The 24,351-nt window shown below is 50.8% G+C and overlaps 4 protein-coding genes across 5 annotated transcripts; 2 read left to right on the top strand and 2 right to left on the bottom strand.

Moving 5' to 3' along the window:
* Positions 1 to 2,171: 2,171 nt before the first annotated feature.
* NOL12 (nucleolar protein 12) lies at positions 2,172 to 5,481 on the bottom strand. Its single transcript, XM_039725258.1, has 6 exons — positions 5,323 to 5,481; positions 5,106 to 5,211; positions 4,970 to 5,018; positions 4,408 to 4,550; positions 3,471 to 3,571; positions 2,172 to 2,950 (listed from the first exon to the last, which is right to left on the bottom strand). The coding sequence occupies exons 1-6, from the start codon at positions 5,397 to 5,399 to the stop codon at positions 2,779 to 2,781; spliced, it is 648 nt and encodes a 215-aa protein (XP_039581192.1). The 5' UTR covers positions 5,400 to 5,481; the 3' UTR covers positions 2,172 to 2,778.
* Positions 5,482 to 5,628: 147 nt separating this feature from the next.
* Positions 5,629 to 15,366, top strand: LOC120509965 (arf-GAP with dual PH domain-containing protein 1-like). 2 transcript variants are annotated; one of them, XM_039725252.1, is made up of 12 exons: positions 5,629 to 6,409; positions 6,533 to 6,694; positions 7,684 to 7,814; positions 8,696 to 8,787; positions 8,886 to 8,968; positions 9,657 to 9,769; positions 10,406 to 10,552; positions 10,955 to 11,038; positions 11,354 to 11,416; positions 11,925 to 11,996; positions 12,484 to 12,715; positions 12,803 to 15,366. In XM_039725252.1, exons 2-12 carry the CDS (start codon positions 6,604 to 6,606, stop codon positions 12,829 to 12,831), a joined length of 1,137 nt encoding a protein of 378 aa, XP_039581186.1. In that variant the 5' UTR covers positions 5,629 to 6,409; positions 6,533 to 6,603; the 3' UTR covers positions 12,832 to 15,366. The 2 variants fall into 2 exon arrangements, with proteins under 2 accessions (XP_039581186.1, XP_039581187.1); XM_039725253.1 differs by lacking the exon at positions 11,925 to 11,996 and having other exon boundaries at positions 5,629 to 6,694.
* A 90-nt stretch (positions 15,367 to 15,456) lies between these two features.
* LOC120509949 (urotensin-2 receptor-like) lies at positions 15,457 to 17,124 on the top strand. Its single transcript, XM_039725225.1, has one exon. It carries the CDS (start codon positions 16,030 to 16,032, stop codon positions 17,122 to 17,124), a length of 1,095 nt encoding a protein of 364 aa, XP_039581159.1. The 5' UTR covers positions 15,457 to 16,029.
* Positions 17,125 to 20,025: 2,901 nt separating this feature from the next.
* On the bottom strand, positions 20,026 to 23,653 carry LGALS1 (galectin 1). Its single transcript, XM_039725261.1, has 4 exons — positions 23,573 to 23,653; positions 21,991 to 22,070; positions 20,627 to 20,798; positions 20,026 to 20,238 (listed from the first exon to the last, which is right to left on the bottom strand). Exons 1-4 carry the CDS (start codon positions 23,579 to 23,581, stop codon positions 20,095 to 20,097), a joined length of 405 nt encoding a protein of 134 aa, XP_039581195.1. The 5' UTR covers positions 23,582 to 23,653; the 3' UTR covers positions 20,026 to 20,094.
* Between the last annotated feature and the right edge of the window lie 698 nt (positions 23,654 to 24,351).

Genomic DNA, 24,351 nt, shown 5'->3' on the forward strand with positions numbered 1-24,351 from the left:
TGCAAAAACTCATATCCTCATTTCAATATATCCAGGGGTAGCCTGACTGTATACCCTGTGCATAACAAAAGCAGCACAGGGTATACAGTCACTGAGGGCTGAGTCAGTAATTCACATTACAGATTAAAGCTTTAATCAATCAAATGGAGAAATCAATAGTGTAGTGAACAATCCTGATGGTTAACGCTGCATAGGATTTAACAGTTTTGTTCTCAGTTTTTCCATATGTTTTTTTTTAATTTCAAAACTCATTTTCTAGCAGGAACTGAAAGATTTGAGAGCATGGAAGGGGCTGTTGGAGACTTCAGCTGACACTTGAGAAAGGCTCAAAAATGTTACTAGGCCAGGGAAACAGCAAACTAAAAGTGAGATTCTTCTAGATTCTTCTAGATCACCTGGCAGCAAAATGACAAAAACTGAAGCCATTATTAGCACCTCATCTGGAATACAATGAGGTCATCCAGCTCTGTCCCAGCTACCATGCCAGGCTTCCTACAGGCTGGGGAAGGCAACTGAGCCACATTCCACACTCCACACTCCAGCAGATTTCTCAAACAATAGTATGTTTCTTTTACAGTGGCCATCCCAGCTCCAGAGCAAACTCCTCGGGTGAGGAGGCATACAGGTCACCTTCTGTCCACAGTCACTCCACAAGGCACTATGTCCTGGAGAGAAGGGAAAGCTGCTGCATGATCCAGACCAAGGATGTCACCCTGTGCTCCAGCTTTGAGCTGCAGTGTCCTTGGTGTGATACACCTCTCCAAACAGAATTTCCCTCTCCTTATCTCCTTCACCCCTCTCAAACTCACTAGAGCACTCTAGAGCATGTAACTCCCAAACCAGTACAAGAAATGATTTATACTCCACACATGGGACCTCTTGGATACTTTGGCTGAGATCCAGTTGAGCATAACACTTTTGGCCTTGCCTGAGTTGTGTTTTTGCAGCTCTGAAACACCCAAGAACCCCAGGTGAGACAGGTGGATAGGTAAGCTCACCCATCAAATCCCATGACCTTTCTGGAGTGGTCTTTAAGACAGCGTTAAAAGGTGAGGTGAGAAAACCACACACACACCTTAAAAATGTGACTGAGTTTATTCTGTTAGTGTTCAGAACTCAGCCCAGGGTGGGACTCTGAATCCAAGCATACAAGGCACCAGTGGTAACAGTGTCCACTTCCTCAGCAGTTACCTTCTTCAGAGGGGAAAGGCAAGTGCAAGAGGACCCCATTCCTTACCACAAGCACATGTGTCGTGCGTTGCCTGGCTCCTTCCAGAAGCCTCCCCGTAGCAGAAATTGTGCTGCTGCTGTCAGTGTTGAGGTCATACCCTCCCCCTTAACACACTCTGGAGAACAGCTCTGTGTGCACACCCTACAAGGAACGATGGAGAGAGACATCAGGCTGGTGCCATTCACTTTAGCGGCTGGTGGCCCTCAGCATTGTTCTGATGTTCCTCCATGTGGCCTCAGGCACTGCTTTACTCTTTTCCCTCCCATTTCTGGCATGAGGAATCTATTTACTTGCCCATTGCTGGGTTGCAAATTTTTCTGGTGTGGGTTTTGGACACATAGGCCTTTTCTTTCTTTGTCATTTCCTTTTCAGTGCACACATGGCATGGGAGGAGGCTTGGCTGACAGAAGCAGAATACTCCAGGATACTCCAGGACAGAGGCCAGCACACTGCCTGGGCTCACTCTCCTCCTCAGAGGATTCACTCACAGTTTTGCCACGCATATTCCTAAATCCCAACCATACAATTTTTTTTTCTTCCCCTGCTGAGGGCAACCACAGTAAAAAAACATACACAGAGGTCCTAAGAAAAAAGGCAATTAGCTGCTAATAACTGCAGCAACCCTGAGGTAAAGGACAAGGGCAGCCTGTGCCACTCCCACCCCGGAGAGGGCCACACACACACAGCAAGGGCATTAGGGCATTTCATACTCCCCTGAGCTATCGCAGTTACGATCGGCATATTCAGCAGACAATGGAATGAGCCATTCCTGCTCTAGCTGGCTCTGCCTTGCCACAGAAATAGCTCCTAGCTATTCCATTTTCCAAGCACCAGTGGATTTCAATATCCTTTAAACACCAGGAATTACCTCCCCCACTTTCCAGTTGGTACTGGCGTTAGCATAGCTCCCATTATGCTTCAAATAAGTCACAGATTTTTGTTTTACTTGGCAAAATGACTTCAAATTTATTCACAAAGTTACCCAATTTCACCTGGCACAAGTACCAAATAAAAAGTACCCCTGCATTCAGGTGTGGCACTGTGTTGTGTGGTGAAGAAACACAGGAGACAAGATGACACCACGTCTCCATGGAAAAAGGATTTACTGCACAGCAGAAATGCCAGGGCACTGATGCAGGAGTGCAAGCAGAGCTCTCCCAAGTCTCTCAAATTGCCCTGACAACGATGTGCCTGTTGCACTCTGCCCCAGATCCCCTTCTTTGATAAAGCCAAATATCAGCTCTGAAAGGGGGGGCCAAGGACAGAAGGGTTATGCCAAATAGAGAACACAACCTTCAGCAGAAGTTTTTAAGATTCTGTGGTACCCAGACACTCAGCTGCAGATCACTGGAAAAATAAATGGGCAGAGTGTCTGGTCACCCTGGCCAGTGCTCAGGAGGCTACAGAAAGGCTGAACTGGCCTGGGTTAATGGCTAGCCAGAATGCCATGTAAACAAGGTGCTTGCCCACAATGACAGGGACCCAAAGAGCAGCAGGCCAGATGTGGAGCACTGTCCCAGCTGGTGGTCTGAACATTAGTTTCTCTGTTAATCCTGGTCACGGCCCATTTTCCCAGTCAGCCGCCGACGCTGAGTCTTGGTGGTTCGCCCTGTGCAGGACTTCTGGATTTTCTTACGTGGGCCTTGCCCACGTTGGGATCTCTTTCTTTTTGTCTTCTTTTGGCTGTGCATGTGCAGTGTGGCAGTAAGAGAAGAGATTCTGTGCAGGGCAGAAAGAGAAAAGTGTTTGGAGACCAAAGCCTGCAGAAGCAAGGCGACACCACCACAATAGCTGGAGAGCTCTGTGTGGCCCAGCAGGAATGGATGCCACACACAGCAAGACCCAGAGGGACTCTAAGCTATGCAGGAAACCTGCAACCCTCTACGTGCGGTGACAACAAAAATTAATGTTGTGAGCATCGTGCTGCCCAGACCCCACAGAGTTAAAGCAACTCTCCACACCCTCAAAGCAGCCGTAAAACCTGGCTACTGAAAAATGCAGAGAATGCCTTAGCTTTCAGCTTTAGGAGCCTCTGACCTTCAACCCTAGAGACAAGCTCTGCGGCGGTGAAGGAGCGGTGGGAGGAGCGGACAGCGGACGGAGCGCAGCCCGCTCCCGCTCCGCCAGCGCCCTCTGCGGGCCCGCACCGCGCAGCACCGCACCGCACCGCGCGTCCCGGAACCCAGCATCGCCATCGGCTTCCAGAGCCCGACAGAGGCACGGAGCAATCTGTACGCACTTTTCAGACAGGAAGGGGTTTCTGGACTTCTTGGGCATTGTTCTCACAGGCTTGTTCACCACCTCTTCCCCTTTCTCTTCTTCGGATCCATCAGTTTTTCCCTTAACAAGAAAGCACTTTTGTGATTCTGGTGAACTAACTAGTCACAGATGAAGATTTCTTAATTTTCCACACCCCTCGCTGTCCAAGTGTCAAGGTTTCCTGTTGCAGTCCCACAGAAGGGCACAACCAGAGATGTCCTACAGTAATCCATACCAAGATTCAAAAACTTCAGCATGATCTTAATGGCCATGTGATTGAAGTTTAAACTTGAATGAACCAAAGGTCTTGGCTTTTGCTTAAATTACTACCAAGACATCTCAGAGTGGACTTTCAGATTAGATAACATGAAAAATATAAGCACAACCAACACCTGACAGTCTCTAAGAAACACATACAAGCTCTTAGTTACAATGTATTTTCAGAATAAAAGTGACCACAACCAGAACTGAATGGTTTCCTTATTTGAGGTCCAAGCACGGGATTAGGGAGAGAAAAATGCCTCCTCATGCTAACAGTAATATTTCTGAAGAGGACACAGGAAAGAGGTCAAGGATGGACCATTTGGCAACGTCTGAAATCTTGCTGCTTGTCTTGTATCAGCTTTTAAAGTATTACACTGTTGCAATCTAGTTCAGTAACTTTTCATTTAACCAGGGTCAGTCAGGACTAGCAAAGTGTTCCAGAGAGGTGTGGAGTGAGCTATTCATACAGAACATTTCCTTCTCTTTAGAGGCCCAGTTTAAATTGTGGAATAGTAGAAAAGTTATGAACTTCCCTTTCCATCCCTGTTCCCAGCCAGCTGCAAGGCCTTGGTCATACTCAGGGACCACCAGCCCTACCTCACCAGCCCCAGGAGAGTGTACAGGTGATACAGAGAGGTAGCAAGAGGCTTTACCAGGGGGCTGGTCAGTCCCAGCTGGCGTGCCCCTGACAGGTCCAGGTCGCTGATGGTGGTCACTGTTACGATGTGGTTTGGGTGGTCAATGTTCACAGACTCCGTCCGCGATGTCACCAAGTGCTCCAGCTCATCAGCCTCCTCTGCGAACACAAGAAATCCTACACTGCAAAGTGCCCAACTTTTCACAGGATAAACTCACCTGTTTCTGATGCACCACGTTGGGCTGGGGGGACACCTGGCCTTAGTGTGCAGGGATAAAGGGCACAGGGGCCTGGCACTGGAGCCTGGAGGGCAAGCTCCTTCTCCCCACTGAGGGGACCTGCTGACACCTTGGAGATGTCCTCCTGCTCCTTCCTTTCTGTACAATCCCATGACTGGTGGGACAGAGGGCTGCGGGGTCACTGCTCAGATTGCTGCCCAGCTTGTCTGGGGAACACGACAGGCCCGAGCAGCTGTTGTGGGACAGCGTGCGAGCATCCCTGCCCCAACCCTCAACACCCACCCAAGGCTGCCGGAGCACGGGCGCCCACCTCCCTCCCCACCGAGGGCCAGGACGTACCGAGCGCCTCCTCCCTCTCGCTCAGCATCTTCAGGTACTCCTGGTGCCGCTGAGGAACAGAAACAGGTCATGGGGCCTCTGCCCGCCCCGCTCACGGCCCGCCCTGGCGAGGGGGCACTCGAGACCCTTCCCTCACCTCCTCTTTAATTTTATTCTGCTCTTTCTTCAGCTTCTGTTTGATCTCCTCCAGCGCCGCCTTCCTCCGCTCCACCTTCCGCTTGTGGAAGCCGGTCAGGTACTCCCTGCCGCCGACAACACAGAACGGCCCGGCTTTCAGCACCGGGGCTGCCCGGCTTTCAGCCCCCGGGGCTGCCCTCCCTCACGGCCTGCGCCCGGGGCCCGCCCGGCCTCACCTCCGCTGCTTCTCGTCGAAAGTCACCACCAGCCGCCCCTCGCGGGCAGAACCCTTCTTGTTCTTCTTGCGGCCCATGGCGCTCGCACGCTGCCGCCGCCCGCCCCTTCCGCCGGAACCCGGCAGCTCTGTCCTTCCCCCGGCGCGGGCGGGACGCGGCAGCCGCGGCACGGCCCTGCATGGGCCTGTGCCCGGCCCCGGAGTCCGGCCTGGAGCGGGCCGGGCTTTGCTTCAGGCGTGGGAGTCTCCGGCCACGCTCCTCGTCAGCTTCCTCCCAGCAAGAGATTCTGTGGCTCTGCCTTGTGCTGAGAGCGTGGCAGTGTAGCACCCGCTCTCACAGTGTAGCCCGAGACTCGTTCTGACACACCAGAGAGTTTTGTATCTACATCTCTTAAATAAATGTCACTCTTCCTAATAGTTAACAGCTGCAGTTCTTCAACTGAACATTCTCCAATAGAGCTCTGCGTTTATTTCAAGCTGTTGTCATTTCTTGGTGTTAGCAGAGCATGTGCTCCTTTTACCCGGGAAAGGCAGTTGTGGAGATGGGTCTTGGCTTTGATGCTGTGCCCAAGTCGCAGCACCTAGCTGACAGCCATGATTTCTGTAGTGGTGGAGAGAGGCACTGGCATGAGTTGGTAGCGGGTGTCAAGACTTCCATGTTCTGATGGCTTGGAGTGACACTGGCTGAGCTCCTGAACCTTTATTGCTCCACTGTTCTCGCCATAAAAATGGGTGTAATGCCTGTGTGGTGGCCAGCTGACTTCGGTGGAAGCTTCTGAAGTGTTGTGGGGGCAGCCAAAGCCAGCCCCCAGCCCACAGAGCATGACGAGTCCTGACAGGAGTCCTGTCACAGCCTGGCAGTCACTTGTCCACAGCCAGCTTTCCTTTATCAGCTTGCTTGCTGCTTTCGCTCTTTTCCTGGTCTGTCCTTTCACCAGCAGAAATGTGGAAAAACCAGTTCTGTGGTTAGTTGCTGCACTTCCCTCCACGCCCATGGGGCAGGTCTCCTCCTCCTCAGTCCTCACGCACAGTCTGGGTGCACTTCAGCCTCCAGCCTCTTTGCCCCTGCCTGTGCTCAGCCGGCTCAGGTGCACGACAGGCCTCTCCGCCCTTTCCATTTACCTTAACCTTCCTCTTGTCCCTCTGGCTGCCACAGCTTGTCTCTCTGGTGGCTCCTTCTCGCCTGGATAACGCAGTGGGGTGGCCTGCAGGTGCATAAGGTGAAGGAGGCTGCCCTCCTGGCCCTGTCCTGTCCTGCCTGGAGGGATACCATTCCGAGGTGATGGCTGGAGGGAACGAGCGGAGCATGAAGGCCCTGAAGGAAGTGTGGAAAAGAGCAGAGAACTCTTTGTGTGCGGATTGCGGGAAGCCAGGTGAGTCCCCAAAGGATGCTGGAGGAAGGGTTGGAAGTAGGGAGCTGGGGCTGATCTCTAGCACTTGCTTAGTGCTGGCTATCTGCACTGCACAGGAGCTGGGGTGGAGAGAAAGGGGTCGCATCGCTCTGGGCATTCATTTCCTCTCCCTTGAGGTGGGTTGGCAAGGGAGGAGGGAGAAGACGCTGCCATAGCACTGGTGGGAAGGACAGGGACGTGGGAATGCCAGATTAGCAGGGGCTCCACAGCTGCAGCACCGTGGGTTGTAGTCATGTCAGATCTCAAATGCAAATCAAGGTCATGCCCAGTCAGGACCTGACAGGAAAGCTCGCAGTGAAATCCTGACTTCTCCAGAAAGAAGGCATGATTCAGGAGGGCATTGTCTCTGCCATGACTCAGCTCTGAACTGACAACCTGCCACAGTTGCCTAGGAAATTTCATTTACTGAAGGGCTTGCCCTCTCAGAAGGGTACCCAGTTTGAGGTCCTACAAGTGCTGCTAAAAACACCCATCTTACACCTCCAAAAGGAGTGTACTACCCAAGCCAAATTAAGACTGGGCAAATTAGTACAATTTTGCCCTATTAATTATTCCAGGAGAGTTTTAGATTCAAGGTTGTTTTCCACTTTGTGAGCTAAACACTGTTAGGGGTTTGCTGTGATGCACTAAACAACTCCTGGAGTCTTTTCCCAGAGGTGGTTTCATTTTTCTCTGGGTGATCCTTTACACAAAGGGAGTTCACAGGCCACTTTGGGGTTTTTCAAGATATAGGTCATTAAAAATTCATCAAAGTGATTGGAACAGGGAATGAGGGACCAATAGCTGTGGTTTTTCCTGACTGGCATCCATGCCTTGGGCATTAATTACTCAGCTCAGACGAAACTGTGGCCGTCAGCTCCCTGTTTCTCAGGACTACATTCTCAGGTGAAGCTGAGACATCTCCCAGGGATATTCACCGCTTCTAGTTATACCCTTTTCCATATTCTCAGATCCTGACTGGGCATCCTCAACTTTGGGTGTCTTTATATGCCTCAGCTGTTCAGGAATTCACCGCAACATCCCTAGCATCAGCAAAGTCAAATCCCTGAAGATGGACTACTGGGATGATGCTCAGGTGCAGGTGAGATCTTTATCCCCATGGGTAGGGCAGGTGGTTTGGACTAGGCTTTACACTCAGTGTCCTGGCAAAATTAGTCCTTTGACCTCACACAGTTGGAATGTAATCTGGTTTAATCAGTCTCTTTTCTACTCATGAAAATCAGGGATAACTCTCCAGAACCCACCGGGCCAGGGAGGATACACTTGCCTTGTGTGTCTCCTCATGCCCTGTTACTTTATGGCAAATGCAGAGCTCTTGCAATGTATCTTACCAAGGCTTAGGGTCTTTGTTGCTTCAGATTACTTGTTTTCCACTTTCCAAGACCATCCAGCCTCAATGTCTCCTTTTGATTTCATTAGTCCAAGGGGAAAATCTTGGGCAATTCCATTATCCAAGAAAAGTTTCCAGAGATAATACAATCTTTTGAGAAAAGTGGCACTTATGAGAACTTGACATCTCCCCGTTACAGCCCCCTCAACTCACTAATCTTCAGGGGACTGAAAATACTTTCTGGAGATCCAAAGAAAATAATCTGTGTCTTGTTGCTCTTTGGAAGAGGTTGGAATGTCCTTCTAGATGCCATTGCAGGGGTGTTGTGGAACCCTCCAGGAGATGTGGCACATGACAGCAAATCCACTGAACGTGTGCGCACCCAGCCTTACGGAAGTGACGTTTATGGCACTCTGTTGATTCAGGTGCAATCACTGTCATGTCTGAGAGTAGATGAGACCTTTGAGACCCACCTTCCTGCAGCCAGACTGCTTGGATGTTGCAATGGAGGGGAAGGAGAATGCTCCATTAGAGTTTGATATGCATTTGACCCTGTAGTGGGTCAGAAAGTAAAAGGTCCAGTATGAGTCTGTATCAAAGGCAAGGCACTAACTCTCTGTCTAACTCTGCAGTTTCTGGCCAAGCATGGGAATGCTGTGACTAAAGCCATATATGAAGCTCACATCCCTATTTACTATTACCAGCCAACCTACAATGACTGCCAGTAAGTTGCTGCATACAGAAGAAAAGGGGGAAGGGCAATTCTCTGTTCCTCTAATTCCTGTAGTTCATTTCTGAGCTACCTGTCCCCTCTCTCCACAGAGTGCTGAGAGAACAGTGGATACGGGCCAAATATGAACGTAAAGAATTCACTGAGCCGGGAAAACAGCTGCCATATTCTGATGGTAAGAGCAGAACACAGCATCAAAACATCCTTGCCTTTGCTGGACATTTCTGAGCATCATGAGATGTCAGTGTTGCAAATCCCACAAGTACTCCTGAGAACCCAAGTGGTACTTACAGGGCTTCATTTTGGGGTGTCAAATTGCGGACAACATAGGCTGGCACTGCCACAGGTAGCTTAAAAGCCAGATGTTACTAGGTGGCATTTTTCAAAGACATTTGTTGTCTTGGTGGAGACAGACATCTACAATAAGGAATATCTGTCCTGCTGCATGCCACACCCTCTAACCAGGGCAGTTGTCCTTGAAATGGCAGTGCCAGTCCTGTGACAAAGGGCAATGGAGCCCAAGAGTCAAGTGGGAAGAATTCTGGTCCCACACCAAAGTCTGCCAGGATTCTAGTGCTCACAGGGACAGCTCTTACACTGTCAGAGGTAGTTGTAGGAGCAGGACTAGGAAGTTGGAAGAATCTGGGAATGTCTTTTGGTGCACGCTTATCTGCACTGCAAACATGGGAACACACCATCTTTAGTTGTAAGTCAGAGGTGAAACATCTGAAGTGTTTACTCTCAGCCATAGTGCATCATGTTCTTTGTCCCAGAGGGGTGGTTGGGCCCCAGGCTGCATGTGGCTCCCTGGTGTCTACCATGCCTGTGGGGAATGCTATTATAAGTGGCTTTTCTGCTCCAAGGGGTGAAGGAAGGCATCCTTTGGAAGCGTGGTCGAGACAACGGACAGTTCCTACCCCGCAAGTTCCTCTTGTCTGAGAGAGAAGGATGTCTGAAGTATTTCACCAAGCAGGATGTGAGTATGGTGGTCAACTCCTACCTCAGTGTGTATTCCGCCCATAGCAGCGGGGTCACAGAGATGTTCTGACTTCCTACGCATGTTTCTGGGGTTGCCTTGTTCATCCCAGCTCAGAGATGATAACAAAACATGTCACTAAAGAGAAGGGTCCCCTTCCTACTGTCAGAGTGACTTTTCCTCATGCTCTTCCTTTGTGCTTCCCTCACTACTGAGAAAAGGACTGATCTTTCACTTCACTCCTATCCATTTGCCTGGATGTGTAATCCTGCACCATTCCTGGAACCAACCTCACCCCACTGTGATCCAAGTTGGCAAAGACCTTTTCTCTGATTGGTTTTGAGGAGGGCTACTTTCCTGCTCATTCATCTCTCTGAAATGAGAGGGGCAAAAGCTAAAATGCTGTCACAAGGGAGGGAATGGCTCAGGGTAGGGAGAAGCAGGACATGCCATCCAAAGAAACCTGGACAAGCTCCAGAAGTGGGCTGATATGAACCTCAGAAGGTTTAAAAAGGCCAAGTACAAGGTTCTCCTCCTGGGTCAGGCCTCTGACCCTGCCTTACCCCAGGTAATCAGTAGCTCAGATCTCTTTCCTCTAGGATTGCTCATGCATAGTCAATGCCATTCTGTTTTCAGGCCAAAGAACCCAAAATCAATGTTAAAATAGATGTAATCAATGCTACATTCCAACCAGAGAAGATTGGGAACCCCAATGGCCTGCAGATCACCTACCTCAAAGACAATAAGACCCGGAATATATTTGTCTACCATGAAAGTGGAAAGGTATCTGGTTTTAGCATCAAACACTGCAAAGCCATTGAGGTGCTTTGAGGAGCTGCTGATATTAAATAGTATGAAGCACGGGTAGGATGGGGTGTGTGAGTGTGAGCTGCTGTAGGTAATAGGTTGGGGGTTCTGGCTCTGTGTTTATGTATCTGTGAGAGAGTTTTGCTGCAGGGAGCAGGGCAGGAGCACTGGCTGAGGTGGTTTGTGTGGGAGGAGTTCTATAGAAGATGTGCTGTCTGTGCATGTGGGGAATGGGGCACCGTGCTGGCTGTGTGCATGTGAGGGAGATGCTGCGGAGGGAGAGCTGGCTGTGTCTGTAGTTAACACAGGGCTGGGTGGATTTAGATGCCCCTCTGTTGCTCTGGCTAAGCTTTCTGTCCTGTCCTGTTCCATCCTCAGGAGGTGGTGGACTGGTTCAATGCCATCCGCTCTGTGCAGTTCCATTACCTGAAGGTAGCATTTCCCATTGCCAGCGATAATGAGGTAAGGCAGCCCGGGAGTCTCCCGCTGCTAACATGATAAAAGAGCTCGTTAGTTACTGTTACAGCTCCAGGTACGGAAGTGGGAATTGCAGGGTAAAGACAGAAGGATGAGAAGGTGCTTTTAAAAGGGCTTGTGGTGGTCAGAAAATAGCTGCTCTCTGCTGGGCATTTTGGAGGCAGAAGTGATGCCTAGCTAGGCAGTTTGGGAAATGTAAATTTAGAAGGTGACTGAATTTGGGAGAATAGAAGGGTGGGGGAGGGAAATGAATAGCGAAGAGGCACAGCTAAGTGAATGTTACTCTTGCCATTTTGTCAGATTAAAAATCGTCTCACAAGAAACTTCTTGAAGGAGGGATACATGGAGAAGACTGGTCCCAAGGTGAGCCTGCTGTGGTAGAAAAAATCTAACAGGGCCCTGCCAGAGCACCACTGGCTTTCCCTACTTCAATGTTTTTCCTGCTGTTTCCTCATTCCCCCTGAATTTTTAGACACCCGTGGGAAGAGTGTGTGTGCACCAAGGGAGGGGAGAATGAAAGGAAGGGGAAGGACACATGTGAAAGTAGATGAAGCCAGAGTCCCTGCTTTCTCCCAGAGCGACAGATCTCTCTGCATGTGTCTGTGTGTGCGTGACCTTACAGGTATTTAGTGTCCAGATTTCTCCTGTCTCAACTCTGGGGTCCTTCAGCGAAGTTCGGGAGCTGGGGACAGCAGCTGGGAGTGAATCACCCGATACTGACCCCCACTCTCAGCTCAGAAAAGGCGAGGAGGAGGTTGCTGTTAAGGCAGGGGCTTGCTTCAAACGGTTGGGATGGGTTTGGGGTATCCATTCGCACTGCTCGCAGCAGAGGGCACTGTCCCCTCACACATGTCACCTCTTCCCTTCACAGCAGAGAGAGGCTTTCAAGAAGCGCTGGTTCACGCTGGATCACCGCAGGCTCATGTACTTCAAGGATCCTTTGGTGAGAGGGAGATGTGACCGCCGGCAGCTGCAGCAGCGGTGCTGAGGGCAGGGTCAAAGTGGGCACAGAGTCTGTGCTCTGCAGTAAGGGTGGCTTGCAGGTTTCCCAGCTGCTGTGAATGGACTCCAGGTCTTCCCCTTTCCATCCCTTTTAGTTTATCACATGCTTTCTGTGTTTGTTTCACTGCCTGCAAACAATGGGAACAGGGAGGGTAGCAGTGTAAAGGTGGTGATGGGAGGGTGACACAGGGAGATGAGCGCGGCAGTTTCTCTCTCAGACCTCTTGAGATTTATGCCCTTAATTTTTCCTTTTCACTACTGCCTTTTAGCACAGGCTCACTGCTCTTCTGAATCCCTTGACCAGCTCCAAAACCTTTTGCTGCTCCATCCCCGATCCTCACACACTCTCTTCCTGTCCTTAGGTGCCCTGTAAGGATTCTCTTGTTCTGGGATTCCATAAATCACTATCTTTCCCTTCTGATGTGCAGGACGCATTTGCTAAGGGTGAGGTATTTGTGGGCAGTGGAGAGAATGGATATAGTGTCCAGAAGGGATTGCCTTCAGGGACACAGGGCAACTTCTCTTGGCACTACGGCATCACCATTGTCACCCCTGACCGGGAATACCTCTTCACCTGCGAGACAGAGACTGACCAGCTGGAGTGGATCAGAGCCTTCACTAGTGTCATCAACCAGGCCATGACACCACAGGAATATGCAAGTAAGTGCCTGGATGCTGTTTCCTTCCCCTCCTGCCACTCCCATTCAGGGCATTGCTCTAATGCACCACCTTTTCTTTTCACTACAGTTGAAGCCTACTTCAAGTTTAAATCCTAGGAAGCCATGCAGGAATCTCACTATGACTGAACTCTACCTGGTCCTATTGGGTGGCTGTCAGGACAGGAGAGGAGATTGACATCAGAGAAACACAGTGCTCTTGGAGCACCCTTTGAAGCACTTTTGCCCTCATAGAGTATCCACTTTGTTTTGAGGGCCCAATTAAGCTGCTTCTTTTCGAGTGCGAGATTTTGTGCATCTGAATCCTCAGTACAACCTGTCCCTGTTAAATTGCTGTCATCTGACTGGATGCTGACAGGTCTTGCCTGTCAGCTGGGCCTTGGAAACTTTGGCACTTACTATGTTGGACGTGAGACCCTCCATGAAACCACAGCCACCCACCTGACACAAGACAAGAGCTGCCTGGCTGGAGCCAGGCACCACAGCGGGTTACAGGGGCTGCTGGACTAAAAGAGCCTGTTCCTTTACAAGAAATATCATACCTGCTGACGACAGAGATGTGAAACTTCTAGATATTTGATCAGCTAGTGCAGTGGTTGAGAAAGGTCACTTAAAAGATGTAACCTAACAACCAAATGTGAGGCTTGTTTCCTTCTGCCATGTATGGGCTTGAAAGCTTCTTCAGATGACATTTGTTTGCAGACCTTCCTCCAAATACTTCAGAGACGATTAAGAGATCATCTCAAAAATAATGTGGATATACATTTGGGTATGTGGATAATGTGTGTGCACACACATAACAAAAAGTGATGGAGGCAGAATACTGCCCTAGGGAAGATACTGTGAGGGATCTTCATGCCAGCTGCCAAACTCGAGTCTCTATCAGACCAATGGAGAGGGGTTGGGTCTTGCAAAGAGAAGCTGATAATGTGTGTAGAGTTCAGAGTCTGCTGTCTGTACTAGAGCCTAGGGTTGATGCTGAATATAGTAATACATGGATCTCTGCTCCCTCATTCCCTGTATGTCAAAGACCTGGCACTTTCATTCTGCCCTGCACATTGCATATATTTATCTTGTCCATCACACATACATGTCTGTATGTTCATGTTCTATTGGTAACAGTTAGCCTAAAACACTAAATCAACCCGTGATTCGTGTCTTAAAGCTCATCTCTCAAAGCTCTCTTGGGAGAGATGTGCTTCACATGCTGGAAGGAGTAGCTGAGTTCTGCTGGTGACTGTAGTATCTGATGTGTTTGCAGTTTTATGCAGGCAGTGTGAGAGAAGGTATCTCATGTGTTAAGGGGAGCTAGCTGGAATTAATGAAACAGCCAGTATTTTAATTAGCTCCTAAAGAAATAATTTAAAAATACCATTGTAATTTATTTTAACTTCCTAAATTAGCTGACATGTTAACTGCTGAGGTATGAGGTGGTTTCTTAGAAAAAAGTACAGATGATCAAACAAACAGCCATAGCCGTTCATTGTATTTCCTGGGGCATGTGGACTGTGATTATTCCCATCAGAGCCAAATGGGCAGATTCACAGCACCCCTCTGCTCCTCTGGGGACCCCACTCTGTGCCATGACCACCACAATCTGTTGGGAGCATCAACTTTCTGGATGAGTAGAAGCATTACTCACCCTGCCACCATGATGCAATGGAAATATCCACCTAAAAGTATATTTTCACTGCATTTTGCTGATCTCTCCTAGTTTGGAGCATGATTTTCCTGAAAACCAAAGGTCATTGCACAGTGTGGGGAGTACTGATGGGATGCCTCCTCCTCCTCCCGTTTGCTGTTGAATTACCACTGCTGGATATGAGCAGAGGCATTTGACTCAGCCGCAATGAAGCTCATACACTGATGATGCAAAAGAGTGTGGCTGGAGCAGCCTGAAACCCTGAACAGAGTGCCTGTAGTGTGGCACAGCTGTGTCTGCTCCGCAAATCCTGTCCCACCGTGTCTTCCTGGAGACAGCGAGGGAAGGGCCGGGAGCATCGGGCGCGGCTGTCGTGCCATGGTGGCTCGCTAGAAGGCGGTGGTGCCTCTGCAATGGCTTCTGCTCCCCGCTCTGAGGCCAGGCAGCTGCCCGGGGCTTCGAGGGAAGGAGGGGGAAAGCTTAGAGGAGGAGGAGGATGGTCTTTGTGGAGAGGAAGGAAAAACCGAGTTTAAAATATCCAGTCCTTTGAGTCTCTGGGAGCTTGCTGCTGACTTGAGGGCAAAGGTGGAAAAGGGCCAGGACAGAAAACTTGAAAGGTGCTACCATCTGGTGGGCCTGCTCGCAAACTGGGGACTACATCCAAACCTCAAAGGGCCCTGAAGTCCTTGGGAGGGAGCAGGGGACAGGTTCTTTCAGTCTGGCTTGGCTGGGGAGAGCTGTGTGGTTGCTCCCTGCCTATTGCACTTCCAGGGCTGGCCCTTGTTTCCCTTCTAAAGCCACAGCATGATGCTTTCCCTCCCTGCCATATTGTGGAGTCTTGTCTTTCAGTTGTCTCCTGTCTCAAACGAGGACATCTGTAAAAGGAGAAATGGGAAAAAGAAAGGGAAACAAGAACAAGGAGGAAGACAGAGCAGGATAAAGATGTGGGGGAAGAAAGCATGTCTGCCAGAAAGAGGAGGGAGCCAGGGGGGCTCCTCAGCTAGTGGCCCAGTATAAATTTGGAACTGTATTCACACCGGTGTGTGAAGCTGTGAGCCAGGCACATTCCTCCATAGGGGGGCTCCTCAGCCAGTGGCCCAGTATAAATTTGGAACTATTCACACTGGTGTGTGAAGCTGTGAGCCAGGCACATTCCTCCATGCAGTGGTCAAGGCAGCTCTCGGGGGTTGGTTCAGCGGGGCCTGGCCCACCTCTCCAAAGTCTGTCTGAGCTGAGCTGACAGACTTGGGAGCAGAAATCTACTTGTTCATCTACTGTTTCTTTGGGCCCAGCAAACTCTGGAGAAGCAACAAGGCTAGCGAAGAAAAGAGACATTTCCTCCGGGCTGGCAGAGGTTACCTTGCATGTATTGGTCTTGAAGGAAAAGGCAGTGTCCCTTTCTTGGCTCTTTCATGGTTAAGGAAAACAACCGGGCAGAGCTTGTGATGGACAACATCAGCAAAATGGACTGGACAGTTGGAGGTGAGGAACAGACTGCTCTGGAGCACCCTGTCTATGTCTGATGAACTCTCCCCATTCTTCCCTTGGCTGTTTTGCTGTTAAGGATAGACGTGTCCCTTACAGCGAGGGCGGAAGGCAGGAGGAAGGAACAGGTCTCTGACAGCTTGATTTGCTCTTGCTTAACTTACCCAAAGATGTCTTACAACACTTCTCTCATCAGCCCAAGTCCTAGAGAGGATCCCAAGGGTGGCAGTTTCTTGGAGGAAAGCAATGGTGGGGGTGATGACAGCAATGTCCTGGGAGGGGACAGCCTGGTCACAGGGCCGCTGGGCGCAGTGCTGCTGGTCATGTGCCTCACTGGGATGGTGGGGAACATCTACACAGTGGCAGTGGCCTCTGGCAGGGTGGCAGGCTGCTCAGCAGGCCCCTTGGGGGTCTACATGATCAACCTTGCCCTGGCTGACCTCCTGTACCTTTCCACCATCCCCTTTGTGGTTTGCACCTACTTTGCCCACGACTGGTTCTTTGGGGATGTGGGTTGCAGGCTTTTGCTCAGCCTGGACCTCCTCACCATGCATGCCAGCATCTTCCTCCTGACTGCCATGAGCCTGGAGAGGTACTGGGCGGTGGCCAAGCCTCTGCGGGCCCGGCGGGCCGGCAACGCCTGCCGCAGACTGGCCAGCGCCATCCTCTGGCTCCTCTCGCTCCTGCTCACGGCCCCCATGATGGCGATGACTCAGCTGCGGCAGGGGGATGGCCCCCAAAAGCGCATCTGCGTCCCCACCTGGACGCCATCGGCTTTCCGGCTCTACCTGACGGTGCTGTTCACCACCAGCGTCCTGGCACCCGGCGCCGTGCTGGGCATCGTCTACACCCGCCTGGCCCGGGCGTACCAGTCCTCGGCCTGGCGCCGGGGGCTGCCGGTGGCCGGCCGGGCCCCTGCGCGGCGGCTCCTCTCCAGGATCTCCGCCATCGTGGTGGCCTACTGGGCCTGCTTCCTCCCCTTCTGGGCCTGGCAGCTGGCCGGGCTGTACCAGGGAGAGGGGCTGGGCATCGGCCCCACTGCCCAGGCCTACCTTAACTTCGGTGTCACCTGCCTGGCCTACGGCAACAGCTGTGTCAACCCCTTCCTGTACACCCTGCTTGCCAGCAGCTACCGCCGGCGCCGTGGCCGCGCTGGGACGGGCGAGGCACGGCCTGCAGCACCCTCTCGGCAGGCTGCGGGAAGGCACAGCATCCCCCCGGCTTTCGGGGAGTTCTCGGGGTCTGTGAGGGAAAGTGGGCAGTGAGCAAGCTGGGGACATCCGACCTTCAGCTGGGGTCATCTTGAGAAATAAAAGTGTGTCACCTTCTGTGCCAGCATGCGGTGTTTTCCATCAATGCTGTTGCAGTGCTTTCCCCTTTGCGTGGCTGCTCATCCTGCTCAGCTGGGCAGGCAGAGTGCTTGTCTCAGGGATCCTGACTCCGTCCTTAGATCCTTCAGCTCTCACACACCAGCCTCCACCTTGCACAAGGCTGGGGAGTGGGTGGAAGGGAGCAGTCAGCTTCGATATGTCTAAATTATACATCTGGGGAACCTTTGCCACCCCTCATCTCCTTGCTAGCAACGGGGCCAAGCCATAACAAAGTCAGGACAACAGTGAGTCATAGATTTCACAAGAACAGTGAGTCACTGCAAGAAACAGCCACGCTAGCAGGAGACCTCACTAAGGTTCATATTCCTGTGGTAAAGCTACTGAGCTCTCTTCAAGAAACCATCACAGAAAAATCTTAGAAGAATCTAAAGAAAGATTGCTAAGTGCAATTAAGAGGCATTGTGAGATTCCCTAGCCCAGGCAGTCCAGTACATTTGCTCAGCTTTCAAGATCAGCCCAGCAGAGGAAGCTGCAAGGAGAGAGCTCTCCTCTATGTCCATCATGACAGTTCATGGCACCCTCACCAGCACCTCGGCCCTGCTGTGGTTGAGGGAAATACCCAATTCTCTGGCCTACCAAATGTACCTCAGTCTGCCAGACTGTGTCTACACCACTGTGCAAACTGAGCCAGGTCTCCTGCCTTGAGACCATCTCCCTGATTCATTTCCATACGCTGAACCTCTCTTCTCCAGGAAGGATGGCTTCATCCTTATCAGGCCATGGGCAGAGTCCCCAAGCTATGCTGTCCCCTGCCATGCCAATGTGCAGGGTGGCAATGCTAGATGTCATGTTTACAATTGAAGGTGTAGCCCTAAAAAGAGTGTGATGTGATCATCCAAAGCAGCAACACAAGACTTCAAGAGAGATCCAGCTGCAGAGCCTCAGGTTGCTTGTACACCCCAAGTGCCCCTACCTTTCTGCTAAGCTCACTCTCATCTTATCCCTCTTCCTCCTCAAACTCACAATTCCTAGCAGCCCAGCCTCTCGCTGCATGGGTACGCAGGACCTGGCAGAGCCTCATGAATTATGAAATAACAGTGACAGGTACAGCTGCTTCAGGGAAAGTCCCTGCTCTCCAGCTGCTCTGGAGACTGCTTAATGTGAGGAATTAGCCCAGGCAGGCCTGCAGGGAATGCTGTAGTACATCAAATTGTTAGTGCTTTGTGTTGCTTGTGGCCAAGCCTTTCATCCCAGACCGACCAGGTAACTGCTGTGCACTGTGGATGGGGCAGAGCCCACCTTTCCTCCACCCACCAGGCACAGCATGCTCAGCAGCAGCACCAGGGCAGCATCAGACTGAGAGAGACCCTGAGGCAGCTATGCAGCAACATCAAACATGCCTGACTGCCCCAGACTCCCAGAGTGAAATAAATGGGCAGGAGATCTTTCTCCTTTTTAATGCCTTTATTAAGAAGAATCAGCTCAGGTGGGGAGAAACCGACCCGCCGCTGCTCCCAGGCATGGCACGGAGGAGGAGGAGGGTGATGCAGCTGTGTCCGCTGGTCTGCAGGCAGAGCTGGGGATTCCGTCCTCACGGGAGATTAGCAGATTCCTGCTTTTTTGTCTAACACCCCGGGGCGTCTCTTTAATCAACATCTTTTCAGGTTAGGGTGAAAAGAAAAAAGGGTCCAAGCAGGTACGGGACTACGCTCCCATCCTTAGACGTCGCTTAGGTCACTTGTTGGCTCGTAATTTTAGGGGTTTTCCTGGGAAAACTGTAAAAATTCGTGGCACAATGCATTTCTCATCTGCATACTGGCTCTGATGTCACTCCTGTCCTTCTGGTACTTGGGAGGATGCCGGTGTCCCTCCCTGGCAAGCGGCCAGAATCAGGGGGACAATGGTTAATCACCAGCCATTAACAGGTAATTGAAGAACTCCTCTTTTAACAGTGAAACTAACTTACGGCAACTGGTCTGACTCGTTTTTAACTCTGTAACCTAAAAAAAAATAGATAACTTTCTATTCATAACACAGAGTGTAGCCTCAGTTTAGACTGAGAAGTGCTCGGGTTCATGTGGGCCAAGTAAAAAGGGAACAAAAGCATAGAGCACACATCCTTAGCATGTCACACTTCAGCTGGACATGGCTGCTTCCCTCAGCTCTGGATGGAACAGGCGAAGCACAAGGGGCAGAATGCAACCAGACACCTCCACATTACTGCCTTCCTGTGCCACAGCACAACACTTTGTGCTCCTGCAGTTACTGAAGAAAGGATTTGGATGAGGAACTCTCTACATGCTCTGCCACACCCAGCAAGGCAGCTTTTCTACTGTCTCCATGCAGCAGTAAGAGGTCCCAAGCACACATAGGAGTAGGAACAGCCTCTACAGAAGGCTGCAGCCAAAACTAGCACAGTGGAGGACTTTCCCCTCACTCCATGCCCCACTAGGCTCAGCTAGCACAGCCACTCAATGCTGTCTTGATGTCAGCCAGGAGTGCTTAGTTTAGGTAGAGTTAATTATTCAGGCAGTGTAAGGTGTCAGCTTAGACCTCAACAGCTTGTGACCTCACTTAAAGGATGCTTTTACTCTCCCCTGAGTGACAATTAGCCCCAATGCCTCCTGCTGCAACTCTCCTTGGACTTTAACCTTCTGTGTTCCCAGGCTTTTAACCTTCATCCTCTTCTCCATCCATGACTTTCAAGGACCAAGGCTGGGACAATTGCATCACTTTATGGTACTCAAGCAACTCTGGCTACCCCTCCCCACCCACTCCCAGCAAGGTGCCCAACCCACGAGGACTAGCAATATTAAACAGATTAGATTTTGAGACTTAGTACACCAAAACTCTTATTTATTGATTGTTTTTTCTGTATCTTTGAGATGGAGGTGTCAGAGGAAGTTATTCCCAGCTGAGGGACTGGAGTGTGAAGTCCCCTTGTGTATCAAAGTAGTCAAAGACAGAGAGGTTAAGCCGGTTAGGGAACGTGAACTGGTGGCCTGGCAGGTGGACTGTCACATCATTTTGGTTGACACTAAAAGTGATCTGCAAGGCAAATGGAAAAGTTAGAGAAAGTTTCCTTGAGCCTCTGCAGCACTGCTGTGCCACTCTCTGCTTCACAGAGTGAACAAGCTCAGGAGAATAACCTGTTCATCAACAGCAGGAGTGTTTTTCTGGTCTCCCAAGAGATGCCCATTCTCTGCTCTGTTCAATAGCAACATCTTTGAGCCAGATGGAGCTTAAACATTTATCCCCACCCTCCATCAGAGCTCAGAGCCCTGAGTGGTGGCACTGGCCAAGCAGGAGAAGCCAGCCACCTACTGAACAGACAGCCCTGAGACAGCCCTTGCAGCTGGGTGTCCTGTGCCAAACCCTCCCTTCACCAGAGCATGTACAGAGAGTGTGTATATATATAAATATATGCATGCCTCACCTCTGCTGTGCCCCCCTTCTGGAAAGGAAAGACAGCCTCCCTGTGCTCTGCACCCCACTCTTCCACCTTCTTGGAGTTGCACACGATGGTGTTCACATCGCCATGAGCATCGAAACGGGGATTGAAGTGAAGTCCGAGGAGGGTAGCATCCTTGCCCAGATTCATCACAAAGCTGCAGAGAAAAAAAAAGCAGGCATCAATACAACTAAAAAAAAAAAAATCAATACTATGGTAGCATGTTTCTCATTACCATGAGCATCCCTGGGTCTGTTTCTTCAAGCCCAGCTGAGGGTAACCTAAGAGAAACCCTTTGCTAAAGGGTTTTTGCTAAAGGGTTACACAGCTTCTTTAAAAAGATGGTGTTGTGGCAGTAAGGGGCACTTTTCTGTGGTGATAGGCTCCAGAGTGCCATCCCAGGGAGAGACACCACTTCCTCAAAGCTTTTAACAAGAGAATGGTTCATACACAGGGCCCTGAACAGAGTTATACACCCAAACCAATTCCCAAGGAGTCAGTTGCTTTCCATAGATTTCCTCAGTCCTGAACAGTTAGCTAGTGCTGCATCCTGCCTGACAGCCACTGCCTTCTCCCCATCCTGCAGGCAGCTGAAATAATTACCATGTCATTAGCTATCCCAAAGTATCTGCAACAGCAGTGGGAGGAAGTTTCCTAGCCTAGTGTCCACCTTGCCTTCAGGCCTCTCACGCAATGAGAAGAGGCATATTATTTGGCAAGAGAAAGCCTGGGAGGCTTCACTCAGACAGTATCAAACTTCAAAGGCACTGGGAAGAGCTGGGACATGTTTCCTGGAACACCGCTAGTTCTGGTGCAGCAGCTACAGGCCCCACCTTACCTGCAAAGGGCCCCCCTGCACAGCGGCTGGGGGCTGCTGCAGAGGCTTCCTGAGCCACCCCAATCCCTGCACATTTAGGGCTACATTTCCACTTCAGCCCACCTGCCTGCTCTCCACCTTTCTTTTTTCCCCACCACCACGTGAGAGCACCAAATCCACTGGGGCACCATAAATGTCCTTACTCCTGGCCACCTTCGTGCAGGGGAGAGGATGTGGTGGAGCAGATGGTCTCAAACCAAATTTCAGTATAGACACAGCTTCCATTTCCTTTACCCCTCACTAGAAGGATGTGGTCACTGCCAGCGTGTGCAGTTGGAACTTCACATCTGCTTTGGCTTAGCCCCTTGGCAGTACTGTCTGCAATGTGCATTAGGTGATGACTCACTGGAAGCACTGCTGCTCTTAACCCCTTCTCCTCTTCTACCAAGAGACAGAGTCCTTTTGCCACCACCTTTTGCAGACCCCTCAGAGTGGTGCCCTGGCAGTGCCCGGGCAGCACAGCACAACTCACCTCTTGGCATTTGGTGCAATTTTCCCCTTGACAGTGAGGCGCTGGCCAGGCTTGAGACCCAAGTTGGTGCACACTGGTCCCTGGGGAACAGGGAAGCAGAGACATTGGCTCAGTACCTGCTGGATCACTTGTTCTGCCTTGGCAGCTTTCCCTGCTGCCTTACAAGACATGCTTTGCTTTGGACCCATGGAGAAACAGGGAAGCTCCCTTGCCTTAGGGCATTGCACCAAGGACATCCCAGAGAAGTTACCCCAATCACATGATACATTTGATTAGAGCTTGATTTCCTAATCTTTCTCCTGCTGCTCTCATCAACATATCTGTATTTCACAGCAGTGAAGTGTAAGCACCTGCACACTCCAATCACACCCACCCCATCCCAAACACACCCATGTGCCTGGCAGGGCTTGTGTCATCCCACACAAATCTGTCTGGGATGGATGGCAGGGATGGAGACTCCACTCCCTTCCCCTAGCTCGTGTTTGAACTTCAAGCCTTGCCCAGGTCCAAGGGCTCAGACACCTTACTTCCCATCTCCCAACAGCTTCAGCTTTTTTTTTTTTTATGTAGGTTTGGTATTTGCAAGAACATTCTTCTGCTCCACAGAAACACCTATCCCCCACCTTCTCTCTAGGAGGACCAAAGCATCCTGGCAAACCCATATTTACTCATTTTTCATCACAGCAGAGCCAAGACCTCAAGAACACTGAAAATCTTTTCCTATCCCATCTTAAAAAATAAGCTTGCTTTTGGGACAGTCCCTGCTTAAGCACTCTCCGCCTAATGAAAGGCAAATCAAAGAAGTGTAATCACTCTTCTAACACAAGCATCTCCCTAGCAGAACAGCTAGGGAAGGGATCTTGGACATCCAACCCCCCCACTAAAGCAGGTTCATGTAGAGCAGGTTGCAGTGTCATGTCCAGGTGGCTTTTGAATACCTCCTGAGCAGCAGACTCCACAACCTCTCTGGGCAGCCTGTTCCAGTGCTCTGTCGCCCTCACAGTGAGGAAGTTTTTCCTCATACTCAACTATAACTCCATTTGTTTCAGTTTGTGCCCCATGCCCCTTCCCAGAGTTGCTGGGCAACTCTGTTAAGAGCCTGGCCCCATACTCTTGATACCCTCCCTTAAGATAACCTCTCTAACTTCTTAAGGTATTTGAAGGTAGTCCTTGACATTCACAGAACACTTCTGTAAGGCACATTCCTTCCAAGAAAGAGAAGAATAACAACTCAGTGACTCATGAAAACTTCAGAGAAAGCAAGCAGCAAGGCTGCCCAGAGAAGATGCTCAGACAGCAATAAATGTTACTGCAGCAGCTTCTGCAGAGTAGAGCTGCAGTAGAACAGGTTACCCCAGCTTAGGGCTCAACCCAGCGAGCGCTCCCACACGTATGGCCCCAAAGGCATCCTACAGGAACCAAAACCCACTGCTGCCAGAGCACAAAATAGCAGCCAGCCCGCTGTAGTGGATGCAGCAGGGATCATCCCTCAGCAGTAGCAGGCACCCAGGCTAGCACAAGCACCCTCACACCCAGCCAACACAGCCCCACCTCCAGCAAAGCTGTCCCTTTCTCTACTCACGCAAGACATGGTGCTGCTCTGCAGGGTAGCGCTCCTGTCCACCGAGGTGCAGGGGTCCCAGGCAAGTAGCTCCTAGAGCCCCACCCTTGCCTTTAAATAGATGGAGAGCTGAGCTGTCCCAGCCCTTCTCCACCCCATGCACCAATGGGAAGGGTGGCAGGGGTTGGTTTTGGGAGGAGGGAGGGTCTATTAGACAGAGCTGCCTCCTCCCACGCTCACCCAGCCGCCTCTCCGGGATGCTGAGCACAACCCGTCCAAGCAGGCTGTGGCCACTCCAGGAGGAGATCCAGCTGTGTGTGGCCATGAATCCAATGGAAAATAGTTTTACAATGAATGTTTTATTATCTGAGGCTTTTATCCCACATGGAAAATGGTCATATGGATCGAGACTCGGCGGGAAGGGTCTGTAGGGAGGGTGGGGCTCTTCAGCTCTAGTTAAATCAGGAGTAGAAGAAATGTCACTGAGCACACGTAGTGCCTCAGAAACTCTTTGCAGACCAGGTGAAACCCCAGTAACAGAGGCCTGAAGCTGCATCCAGAGTCACCCAGCTGCACTGTGAATCCTTTCTGCCCCCAGAGACTGCCCAGCTGCCCACCCAGCCTTTACCACCCACTTTTGTAGGTATGGGAACCAAAGGAGAGAAAACAGCCCTTTTTCTACAGAACCCACAGGCACCTTCAAAACTGTACAGTTCATTTTGGCTGCAGGGCAGAGTAAGCCAGGAGGAAACCACCTTGGAAGGCTGGGAAGAAATTATCTGGGAAAGTGCTGTGCCTGG

The sequence above is a fragment of the Passer montanus genome, unplaced genomic scaffold (genome assembly GCF_014805655.1).
Source record: "Passer montanus isolate IOZ18808 unplaced genomic scaffold, ASM1480565v1 scaffold55, whole genome shotgun sequence".
Taxonomy (NCBI): domain Eukaryota; kingdom Metazoa; phylum Chordata; class Aves; order Passeriformes; family Passeridae; genus Passer; species Passer montanus.